Below are 12,553 nucleotides of genomic sequence, written 5' to 3' on the forward strand. Positions count from 1 at the left end.
TTCTAGAAAAAGCATGAATCCCAATTCAACATAGTATTTATTTCCTTATGCCTAAATAACAACCATACCTAGGGCACTGAACTCAGAACTAGAGAAACAAAAATGAAATAAGACTGACTCCCTTCTCTTACATGCTAACATGAGAATGAGACAAATACCCAGATAACTACAAGTTATAGATATGGTAAGGTACCAAGGCCAATATGATGTAAATCATCCAAAAAAGTAAGAGTTCTTCCTTCTCTGAGCAAGAATGGTCATTGTGAAGTAGATGGCACCTGAACTGGGCCTTGGAGGAATAGAAAGGAAAATTGTCATATGAAGAACAAAAGACAGGGACAACTGGTTTACCTTCCCCCAAGGAGTAGCGGATCCGGATATCCCAGGCATACATTGTGTCCTTGCTTTCAAAACCCAGCATCACAGCCTGAGACAGGCAAATGATGGCTAGAGTATGAGTCAAACCCTCGTAGGGGAGACCAGGATCAAGCCCACAAATGTCCTCTAGAGTCACACTGCTCCTCTCCTTGTAACCCTTGGCTCTTTCCGATTTGTCCTTGTACACCAACATCAACAGGCAATCTAGAATGACAATCAAAAAATAATGAGAATGGCAAAAATGTTATTTAAAATGCTACATAAACATGCAGCAAATATTTGCTGAGTATTATGTGGTCCTGTGCTGAGAGCCATGGGAGATACAAACTCAACTTCTTAGTTGACTATGCAGACTCTAACTGCAAGAGGATTACAATCAAGAAGAGCGAATAAGATAGCCCAAAAGGAGAAGACAAAATCATGCTTGAGGGAGCTCACCATCAAATAAGGGAGAGAGGACATATCCAAGAATAACCATAATATGAGTCAGATGTCCTAAGTACAAGAGGTATAAATACAGTGCTATGGTGCTTCATAAGACGGATAAATTCCAGCTGTGCTGGTTAGGGAAAATTTCATGGAGGAAGTGACATATGAAGTGGAGCTCTAAGGAGGAAAACTATAGTCTAGAGCTTAGTTTATTAAAACATGAGGCCCATATATAACTGAATGTGGGGGTCATGAAATTATGATTTATTATCAGTAAATGTTTGGTTTGTATGCCCATTTTATATAACTATATACCTGGGGTTGAATAAAATTTTCTTGGGCAAAAAAAGGTCACAAATGGGAAAAGTTTAAGAAGCCTTAGTGTAGATAAAAGTGCATTGGCCTAAGAACTGAGAGATTTGGATTCCATTTGGAATTTCCAAGAGCTTCCTTCTAACTCAATATGTGATTTTCAGTGAAGTCATCTCTTTCCGGGCTTCAGTTTCCCCAGGTATAGAGTGAAGGGGTTAGACCATCTGAGCCTCTCTCCCTCTCCCAGTTCTAATATTTTATGAGCCAATAAAATCAGCTCATACAAATAAAATCAAAAGGACAAAAATATAAAAGCCAGAACCAGCTATTAGGGAATACATTAATGTACACCAGTATTTACCGTCGTCCTCATCCTTGAGGATACTGAATCACAAACCAAAATCCCAAATGAATTTTCCTAATTGCTAAAATCCTGACCCAAAGTCTAAATTTCAATTCTATTACATAATCAACATTTACTTTTCAGAATAACAGCTGATGGTATCACTCAAACTGAAACTATTGCCTTTTTCTAAAATACCAATAAACTGCAATCAAAAAGAAGGTCCTGTGAATGTATTCAACAATCATTTATCAAGCCTTTCCTATATAGCAGTGCAATGAAATATTGTCCCTGCCCTCAGAAAACTAGCAGTCTGGAGAGAAAAACAGATCTAGGAATTTGGCAGAGTGAAAATATATGAAGAGATATACAAAGTCTTAATATGGATATCCTATGAGAAGAACAGAAAGAAACTCAATTTGGCTAAATTGCAGAGTGGGGTAAATAAAACAGCATACAGTGAAACTGAAAAGCTAGGTTAGAGCCAGATTATAAAAAGTTTAAAAAACTAAATAGAAGAGTTTCAATTTTATACTAGAAGCAATAGGAGATACTAGAGTCTAGTGAGTAAGAAAGTGACAAGGTGAGATCTGTACTTGAGGAAGATCGATTTGACAACCATATGAAAGGCAAACTGGAGTGTGGGATGGGAGGTGGCAGCAGACGTGAGTGTAGACATAAGAGGCAGCCTGTCCCCTAGAGACTCTGGATCTGGGTCAAAGAAAATGGTGGATGACACTAGCAGGGAATACCATAGCAATGTGCAGCACCTTTCCCTTTCCCCTAGTGTCTATGCTGTGAGCAAAGCCTTATTCACCTGATACCCTGGCTTTGACTTCTGGCTGAAGGTTGAGGAGGGAGCACCACCATAGAGTCACAGGATCTTATATTTAGAGCTGAAAGAGACTGTAGGAGAAGGAATCTGAGCTCGGCTTTGGAAAGATGGGGCAAAGATTTCTGAGTAACAAGAAACCAAGGAGTCTGTGTGGGAAAGAGCAAATCTGGCTTTAGTCTAGGACATACATAAGAGTAAGAGTGATGGGAGATGGGAATGGAAAGATAGATGGGGACCAAATCAAAAAGCATCTTGAATGCTACTCATCATAAATGTATATCCAAGTAGCCCCCATCCAAACATCAAATAAGCTAGTTATTTCATTAAATTTAAGTCTCTGTTTTCCTTTGATAAAAAAGTATGCTTGGATAGATAAGGAACTATAGGTAATACCAAGAGTCCTATCCCAATGAATAAAAGTCAAAAGGTATAAACAAATAGCTCTCAAAAGAATTGCAGACTATTAACTAAATGAAAGAATGCTTCAAAACATTAGATATGAGAAATGACAATCAAAACAATTCTAAGGTTTCACCTAATTGAGATGAACAAACTGAACAAATTTTCCCTGAGAAAACTGACAAAGATGACAAATTATGGGAAGAGTAGATGTTAGAGATGCTATGGAAAGACAAGCACATCAACAGTACTCTGTCAGTGGCTACATGAATTCATCTGACCAATCTAGAAAACAACTCAGAAGAAGGCTAAGAAAGTAATTTTTAATATCCTTTCCCATGTATGGGATAGATTAAAAGCTACATTCCAAAATATTCATAGCAGCATTCTTTTTTTAAATGGCAAAGAAATGGAAATGAAGGAGAAGACTATTGGTTAGGGGCTGGACAAACAAACTGTGCTCCATGAATGTAATAGAATAAATACTGGAGAATTAAAAAAAAATTGAAGACTTCAGACTAATATAGGAAGATTTATCTGAACTGATTCAAAATGGTGCAAGCAGATTCAGAAAATAACATATACAATAACTAGAAGTTGTGATTAATGAAAAGAAATAAAAATAAAAGAAAAATGAACACAACTCTGAGGATCAAGATTCCTCAAAGAAAACATATTACACCCCACCTTCTTTGAAGAATTAGGACACTATAGGGGGAAAACACTGCATATAAAACCCAAATTTGGTTGTATTTATTAAGTAAATGTGCTTTTTTTCTTTTGTTTTTTTCCCTTCTCTCTCTTTATCCTTTGTCTTTATGACAAGGAATGGTGCTAAGTAAAGGAAAGAGAGCATACATTTAGAAATGAAGGTGATATAAAAAAAAAAAGATATCAATCAAAATGTTTTTACAGAAAAGTGAGTTTAGGCTTGCCTCCAAGCAGGGACTTGGGCAGTCATACAAGCTATTTGTTACTCAGACAGCTGTTCCTCTCCATGGTTATACTAGATAAGTAGATGTACAAAAATCTCTTTGGCTCACGGACACAGAAGTCACATCCTGTCTACATTTGGAATTCTGAAAACCTTTGAAGAAAACAGAATACAGCACACCTCCCACCTCTCGGCAGAAAGATATTAGCCTAGAAGTATAGAATGAGATATTTATTTTCAGACATGGCCAACATTAGAAATTGATTTGACTAATAATAATTACAATTAACAATAATACGCCTCTTTAAAGTTTGCAAAAAAACTTTACATATTGTATTTCCTTTATTCCTTACAATAACTCTGTGTGATAGATGCTATTGCTATCCTCATTTTACAGAAAAATCAGAAGCCAAGAATTGATTTGCCCAGAGTCCATGGCATCTGAGACCTAGTGCTACTTGGTCATTTTTGTTAAAAGGAGAAATAACATGCAGTTATTGAACTCTTTTTAAAAGAAAGAAACACCAGGGGCAGGTAGGTGGGATATAAATAAAGCACTAGCCCTGAAGTCAGGAGGACCTGAGTTCAAATTTGACCACAGACCACAAAATACTTTCTAGCTGTATGACCCTGGGCAAGTCAGTTAACCCCAAATGCCTCAGCAAAAAAATGAAAAAAGAAACACCAATAAAACATTAAAAACCAACTAAAAAGAAGTTCAGGAAGGGGTATGAGCAGGATAAATTTTTACCGCCATCTTAAATTTAAGATACACTCAAAAAAGCCAAACTAACCAAATTTTACTGATTTATAAATACTCTTTTTTGTTCTTTATATAATAAAATGCATATATTGGGTAATAATTGCTTACATCAAAATAAAAAGAAAAGTTTCAAATGAAATAAAATAAAAAGAATATTTTTTAAATAGAATTCAAGGGAAGGAACATGGAACTTTTATTTCTCTTCCAATATTCAAAGATCTGTATTTTGGAGCATCCAAAAGACATGTTTGATCATTGTTGATGGTCTTCATCTGCAATGCAGCAACAATATCTCCATTGCCTATGGAATCATGAGGTTAAAATTGACCTCCTCATAATAACCCAATAAGAAAAGCTAAGTAATCAGACTATTGTCAAAAAGGTAGTGTTAGAGGAGATGTATAAAGTTTATAATGTCGAATCCAGACAGTATTCTTTTCATTATGCTACATGGTTTCTCTCTAAAATAGGTCATTTCCAACTCTGGATAAGGAAAGACTCTGACTGCATAAAATGTATCGAAACACAAACAATAAATTCAACAAAGCAGCATAACAAAGTTTAAAACGAGTTCATCTTCCCCACAAAATTGTTATTGGGATTCCAAAGGCAGGGAACCATTTTATAAAGAAATCTGTTCAAGAAGAACTATTTAAAATAAATTAGAGAACTTTGATGGGTCAAGAGTAAGAAAAAAGGGAATGTGAGGAAGAGGACATAAAAATGCTATCAAGAAACAGAACTACAGTTTGTTCAGATATTCAGAGGGAATATTAATGAAAACCTCTTTTTATACCTAAAGACACAGCTATGATTAAAGACTCACCTCTTGAAAGGAACCTATGTGTGCAAAAATATTTGTGGCAGCCCTTTTTGAAGTGGCAAGAAACTGGAAACTGAGTGAATGTTCATCAGCTAAGGAATGGCTGAATAAGTTATGGTATATGAAGTTATGCAATATTACTGTTCTATAAGAAATGATCAGCAGGCTGATTTCAGAGAGTTCTGCAGAGACTTACATGAACTGATGCTAAGTGAAGTGAGCAGAAGAGAAGAGATCATTGTACACAGAAACAATAAGATTATATGATGATGATCAATTCTGACGGTTGTGGCTCTCTTCAACAGTGAGATGATTGAGACCAGTTCCAATGATCTTGTGATGAAGAGAGCCATCTACACCCAGAGAGAGATCTGTGAGTGTGGATCACTACATAGCATTTTCATTCTTTTTCTTGTTGTTTGCTTGCGTTTTGTTTTCTTTCTCATTTTTTTTTCCTTTTTGACCTGATTTCTTGTGCAGCATGATAATTGTGGAAATATGTATTGTACATGTTTAACATATATTGGATCACTTGTCATCTAAGGGAGAGGGTGGAGGGAAGGGGGTAAAATATGAAACACAAGGTTTTGCAAGGGTCAATGCTGAAAAATTATCCATGCATATGTTTTGAAAATAAACAGCTTTACTTAAAAAAATACTCACCTCTCCCTAATGAGCATTCAAGAATTGGCACACACAGACATGCACGCACAAACAACACACATGCAAATTTTATGATGGATCCTTCTGAGATGAGAAGACTTTCTCCAGAAACATTTGACATCACAGGTAACCAGATAGCATAGTAAGGGATGCATCCAGTAGAAAGAATTCTAAATCTACAGTCAAGAGACAAGGGTTCAAATTCTGACCCTGCCATTCATTCACTATCTGTATGAGATTGTAGTCACTTAATTTCTCTATGGTTATTTCTTCAGCTATGAAAAATAAGACAGTTGGATTGAATGCCTCTGAAGGTTTATTCCATTTCTAAATCTATGTTCCCAGACTCTCCAAAGAAAGTCATATATCAATCAACCAATAAGTGCCTTACAAAGCATCTACACTACATCAGACATTGTAGTGCTAAGCACTAGGGTATGAATACAATGAACAGAACACAATCTCTGCTTGTAAAGTACACTGTGCTGTTCTCTATATAGGTAGCAAGAGACAAAATACAAATTCAGGTCAGGAACTAACTCCAAACCTAGCAATTTTTCTGCTGCTCCAACACTGCCTCTTGGTTACATTAGTCCTTAGTGAAGAGGTAGCCTTTCTCTTTACTAAGATCAATTCCTCTTCAAGACCTTTGATCCTATCTCCTCCCATTTTTCCAGTTCTCTCTTATCTCCAATCTCTCCCTAATAATTGATTTCTTGCCTCCTATATCCACAGAGGCTCAAGTCTCTTTCCCTTTTTAAAAAGCCTTCACTAAAAGTTACCATCCCAATTAGCTATAGTTCTACATTTTTATCATGGCTAAACTCCTTTAGAAAACCATCACAAAATCTCTACAATCCGACTTCCAATTTCATTTTTCACTTAATTTTCTCACCAAAGTTGCCAATGATCAATTAACTGCTAAATCTAATGGCATTTCCTGGCTTCCCATCTTACTGAACTATTGATTACTTCTTCTCCTTGATACCCTCTCTTTTCTGGGAATTCTTGCTGCTCCTTGGTTTTTTCCCTTCCTTCTCAGACTTCTTTGTTAGATCTTCAGCCATGTCATACCCACTAACTGGGTGGAGCTCCAAGTCGGTCCTGGACTCCCTTTTGCTTTTTTCTATATTCTTTAATCAGGTTTTATGGTTTTAATCATCTTGCCACAGATGATTTCCAGAACTATAAATCTTAGATATTTAGATCCAAGTATCCAGCAGACACCTTAAACAAAACAATCTTTCTCCCCAACCTCAGTCCTCTTCTAAACTTTGCTTTCTAACATTGCTTCTAACTTCTAAAATGCTCATAATTCATAGGATCATAGAATGTTAGAATGGGAAAATACCTTAGAAATAAACTAATCTAAAGCTCTCATTTTACAGATGAAGAAACTGAAGAAAAGAGAAGCTGTGTAATTTGTACCCAAATATGTAATTAATAAAGAACAAAGCTGGTATTTGAACCCAAGTACTCTGGCTCCCAATCCAATGCTCTATCCATTGGCCCACTGTTATTCATTAGGATTAGTCAAAGGAGACAGGAAAGACCACTTGCAGTAAAGAATAAATCCTACATAATGCACGTCATCCTGGTTCTCTTGTGCTAGGAAGGTACTTGGGGGAGGATCATGTATAAACAGATGTGCTAACTAAAATTCAGTGACTTGCTTCAATTAACACTGTATGTTAGTAGATATGGTGATTGGAAGAAGCAATACAAGGACACTCTCTGAAGAACTGGATTTGATCTTGTAACATGGGAGACACTAGCACAGGACCACCTAACATGGCATGCCCTCATCAGAAAAGCTGCTGTGCCCTAAGAGCAAACATGAGATATACAAATTTAAAGAATCTACCCCAAATCTTCACATGGACTATTTGTGCCCAACCTGTGGAAGAGCACTCCAAGCTCATTTTGGTCTGATTAGCCACAGTTGGACATACTGTAACTTGACTGTAAAAAGTGATATCATTTTGATCTTCTGAAAATGAAGGACAACAACCAAAAATCAAGTTAGAGGTGGAATTAAAACTAAAAACAAATCCCTTGACTGCTCATATAATATTCAACTGCACACTAAGTGGAAAAACATTGGACAAGAGGCCTGTGTTCAAAACCTAACATTCTGAAGCTTAGTGGTATTATAACCTTAGGCAGATCTCTTAACCATTGCATGTCCTCATGTCGGTCAACAACTTCTGTCCCACTATCCCCTTGTAATGCTGTTTTAGAATGGGCTTTCTAGCCTTTCCCAATTAATTGGCCATCTTTCTTCAGCTTCTTTTGATCTGTAAATAGATTCCTGACAAAGATATAAAACAAACACCAGCTGCCCAAGCTGTTTAATGCATAATTTCTAAAGAAATCCAACTTCCACCCATCTCTACTTCTCCCTTCTCTACTTTTTCTACTCAATTGCCAGTCTGGCCTTTTTCTCCCTTTGAAATTTCCTATTGTTCTACATTTTGTTATTCTCACTATGCAGAAATTACTACTAGAAAGTGGTAGGGAAATATTATAAGAGAAAAAGGAACTAACTTGCCCAAGATCACAAATATAGAGGATGACAGAGCTGAGACTTTAACCTAGGTCTTCAGACTCCAAGGCTAAGACATTTTATTCCTCCAATCCATCATGGTACTATGGGGGTAACCTTGGATTCTTAAAGGGAATACCAAAATATTAAGGTCTTGCCACAAAGCAAAAACTTCCAGCATTGGTAAGGCAATGAACTGAGTAAATATTACCAAAGGCAGCTGAGCCAAGTACACAGAAGCTCACGGGGATGATAATAATAGCCCTAACTCCTCAGCGTAGTCATGAAAATCAAATGAGAAAAATATTTGTAAGAATCACTGAGATAGTAGCTAGCACAATAAAGGTGCTACATAAATGTTAGTTATTATAGTTATTATTTTTATCATTATCATGATCATTATTATAACCATTTTACAAAGAGGAAGCAGAGTTTCAATATGGAGACCTGGAATCATTGCCAGTAGTGGGTGCTCCAGTGGAGACTAAAACAGAGGTTTTCCACCTCTCCTGCACATGGTGGGCTCTGTCCATAAAGCATGATCGCTCCCAATGCATAACATGGGTTTTATTTGTAAGCTCTTCAAAGAAAGGGGTTTATCCCTCACTTATCCAACTTCCCCCAGAAATAGCTAACACCGTGCTGAGCACAGGGTAGGTATCCATTGGCCGATTGTGCAAAGCCCTTGTATGATTGTGAGAGGTCTTTAAAGGGCAGAAGGGAGGGTGGAGCTGGGGAGAGGGGAAGGGCAGAAAGGAGGGCATTCCAGAAGGCAGTGTGAGAGATGAAAAGTTCAGAATGAAAAGGCTGGACAAACAAGCTAAGCAGTGAGGTCATCCGCCTGAGTGGGAAAGGAAAGAACAGGGAAGGGAAGAAGAGAAGATAAAGTAGGTGTCTAGAGTAATCTGGTTCAGGGGCTTCGAATAGAATTTGAGGAACTGGAACAGGACATTTACTATGTGGGATTAAGGGTGAGTGACAAGTTTGGAACAACTGCTGGCTATGAAGGACCTTGGATATAGCATTCAGAACAAATACTAGAATGCTAAAGGAGGATACCAACTTACCATTACTCCCCGATATCAACCATACCCTCTAGCCAAGTTCCTAGGGCCACTAACCTTGCCACATGCCCTGCCCTTTCCCATCTTGATGACTCTGCTTGGGCACAGACTGTGAGAATCCCCTGAAATAATCCCTAGGTCTCTATTTGTGGCTAGTGAGAAGCAATGTGGACTAGAGGGAAGAGAGGTGTTCACATGGTCACAACATGTGAGTTCAAGTTCTGATTCTAAGACTTTTGTGACCTTGTCCCTTACGCCATTTTTTCTGAGGAATTCTTCATTTTAATAAGCTGAAGATTCCTTACTTCAGCAACACAGCTCTCCATTGCTATTCACCTTACTTGTAAGTCTGATTCTTCTAAAATTTTGGTATTCCTTCATCCAGTGATATTAGTATCACTGGAAGGATGCTGGTATTAAAGAAATGGGACTCTATGAGCAAGTAAGTGACCCACTCAGCTGGGTCTCCACTTAGTGACATACCCGTCCAAGGCACAGGTATCACTGGACTCAGGTAATAAGAGGCCCATCCAGCTTTGTGACAGACTGGCCAACAGACACAGTCCATCTACTTTGCTTTTCTAGAGTGAACGATCAAGATAATTTTTCTTTTATATTGTCCCAGGGTTCATTAAATAGGAGGCTCTGGGGTTTGGTATAGTTATTACTGTATCAGAAACAAAATTATCCTGTTAAATACTAATCAATATATTTAAGAGAAACCTTTTTAAGGGAATAAATAAGCTATTGAAATGGAATCTGAGTGGGGAAACTGAGAACAGTAAAAATGCAATCCTTCTTCAAGACCTCCTCATTTAATCCATTTTAAGCACTTATTACACACAAGCACTGATAGCTCTGACCCAAAAAATGAGAATGAACAGGTCTCCACCCTCTAGAAACTCATACTATAGCAGAATAATGGTGTGATGATGATGATAAAAAAAGCTAACAATTATATAGTGCTTATTATGTCCCAGACCCTGTATTATTGTTTTTCAGTATTTAAGTCTTATCTGATTTTTTGTGACCCCATGGACCACAGCATACTAATCTTGTCCATGAGGATTTTTGGGCAAAGATAATAGAGTGGTTTGCCAGTTAGGCAGACAGAGGTAAAGTGATTTGAACTCAGGTCTTCCTGACTCCAGGCCCAGTGCTCTATTTACTGTCCCACTGAGCTGTATGCATACATGTATACTGGTAAGAAAATGTATATATATATATATATATATATATATATATATATATATATATATATATAATATATATATATATATATATATATATATACATACACACATACATTTAATAATATATATTATATATAATATACATTATGTATAGTGATAATCATATACAATATATTAATGTGTAGTGATAATCATAGATAATATATTAATATATATCTACTTAATAAATATACTTACATGTATACAGGTAAGTAAATATACTTTATATATACTTAATATATATATATTATATAATTATCATTATATATAATACACATTATAAATAATAATATGATTATCATTATATATATGTATTGTATCATATATATAATCATACTATATTAATGTGTGATTATATTTATATATATATATATATATTAATATGTATATACTTAATAAATAGGCTTACATGTATAAAGGTAAGTAAATTCTAGGAAATGCTAAGTAAATTTGGAAATGGTTGAAGGTATCACTGAGGAGACCAAGAGAAGTTTCCCTGAAGAGATGATACCTAAACTGAACCTTAGAGTAAAAGGGGGTGGAGGAACAAGTATTTATTAAGCACCTACAGTGTACTGGGCCTGTTATTAAGCTCTTTACAAAGAAAAGATTCTGAGAGGCAGAAACAAGGATGAACTGTCTTCAAGGAATGGGGAATGCCTTGTGCAAATGCATTGTATTTAGATAGAGCATGATGACTTTGGAGGAATAGCCTGACTAAAACATAGAGCTCAGAACAGATAGATGGTGTGATGGATAGAGCACCAGCCCTGGAGTCAGGAGGACATGAATTCAAATCCAGCCTCAGACACTTACTAGGTAATATGATCCTAGGCAAGTCATTTACCCTCAATTGCCTTGCCAAAAATAAATAAAATATAGAGCTCACAACAAGGAGCTATGTGAGATGATAAACTAGCCTATATTTAAGTAACATTTTAAGGTTTACATAGCACCTTACAATCATGATCTCATTTCATCTTACCAAGTTTGGGAGTTAAGTGCTATTATTATCTCTATTTTACAGAGAGGTAAACTGAAGTAGAAGCGATAAAGTGACTATCCAAGGGTCACCCAATTAGGAAATAATTGAGGTTAAATTTGAAACTCAGGTCTTCTTTAGTCCTGATGCACTGTTCTATCCATTTGGCATTTAGATAACTCTAAGAAGAAATGGAGTTAAAATCAAATTGTGAAGTTCCAAAAATCATGAATATGAAGGGGTGAAAAAAGAGATTAGAATCAAGGGACCTGAGTTCCAATCCTGGCTCTCACATCTATTATTTGTATTATCTTATTCAAGTCACTTCATCTCTTTCAATCTCAAATGTTTTTCATCTAGAACATGAGAGAATTAAACTCCATGATCTTTAAGATCCCTTCAAGCTCTGACTTCTATGACCCATCATAAGGAGTCTACACTATGATATAACAGCGAGAGAGATAATCTAGAAAGATTCAAATCCTGTCTCTTTTATGCTGGTTGTGTGACCTTGGGTGGGACATCTAACCAGTAACTCTTTAGGATAAATTGCAGAAAAGGTATTGACCTACATGAGACAGAGAGAGTTCTTACGCTCTTGATTTCTCTGTTTCAATCAAAAAAAAAAAAGTCTTGCCCCTCTCCCCTATTTTGTCCTAGAAGTATAAGCCATTGAAGGTATTTGAGCATGGGAGCAACATGGTCACCCTTGTAATTCAAGATTGTTATTTTGGAAGCTGTGTAGAGGATGGATTAAAGAGAGGGAAACAGTGGGAACAATCAAGAGGCTACAACAGCTGTTTAGACAAGAAATGATAAGAAGCTGAACTGATATAGTGGACATATGAGTA

The 12,553-nt window shown here is 36.5% G+C and overlaps 1 protein-coding gene across 2 annotated transcripts in view; it reads right to left on the bottom strand.

The window, feature by feature from the left end:
* The window catches only part of DOK7 (docking protein 7), a 116,105-nt gene that overhangs the window by 97,725 nt on the left and 5,827 nt on the right, over positions 1 to 12,553 (bottom strand). For both annotated transcript variants that reach the window (XR_007948123.1, XM_051964990.1), the window contains exon 3: positions 352 to 582. Coding sequence is in view for 1 of the 2 variants with exons in the window: in XM_051964990.1 (XP_051820950.1) it covers positions 352 to 582 (231 nt within the window). In the remaining variant the exon portion in view is untranslated. The remainder of the gene's footprint in view (positions 1 to 351; positions 583 to 12,553) is intronic.

The sequence above is a fragment of the Antechinus flavipes genome, chromosome 6 (genome assembly GCF_016432865.1).
Source record: "Antechinus flavipes isolate AdamAnt ecotype Samford, QLD, Australia chromosome 6, AdamAnt_v2, whole genome shotgun sequence".
In the NCBI taxonomy this organism is placed as follows: Eukaryota; Metazoa; Chordata; class Mammalia; order Dasyuromorphia; family Dasyuridae; genus Antechinus; species Antechinus flavipes.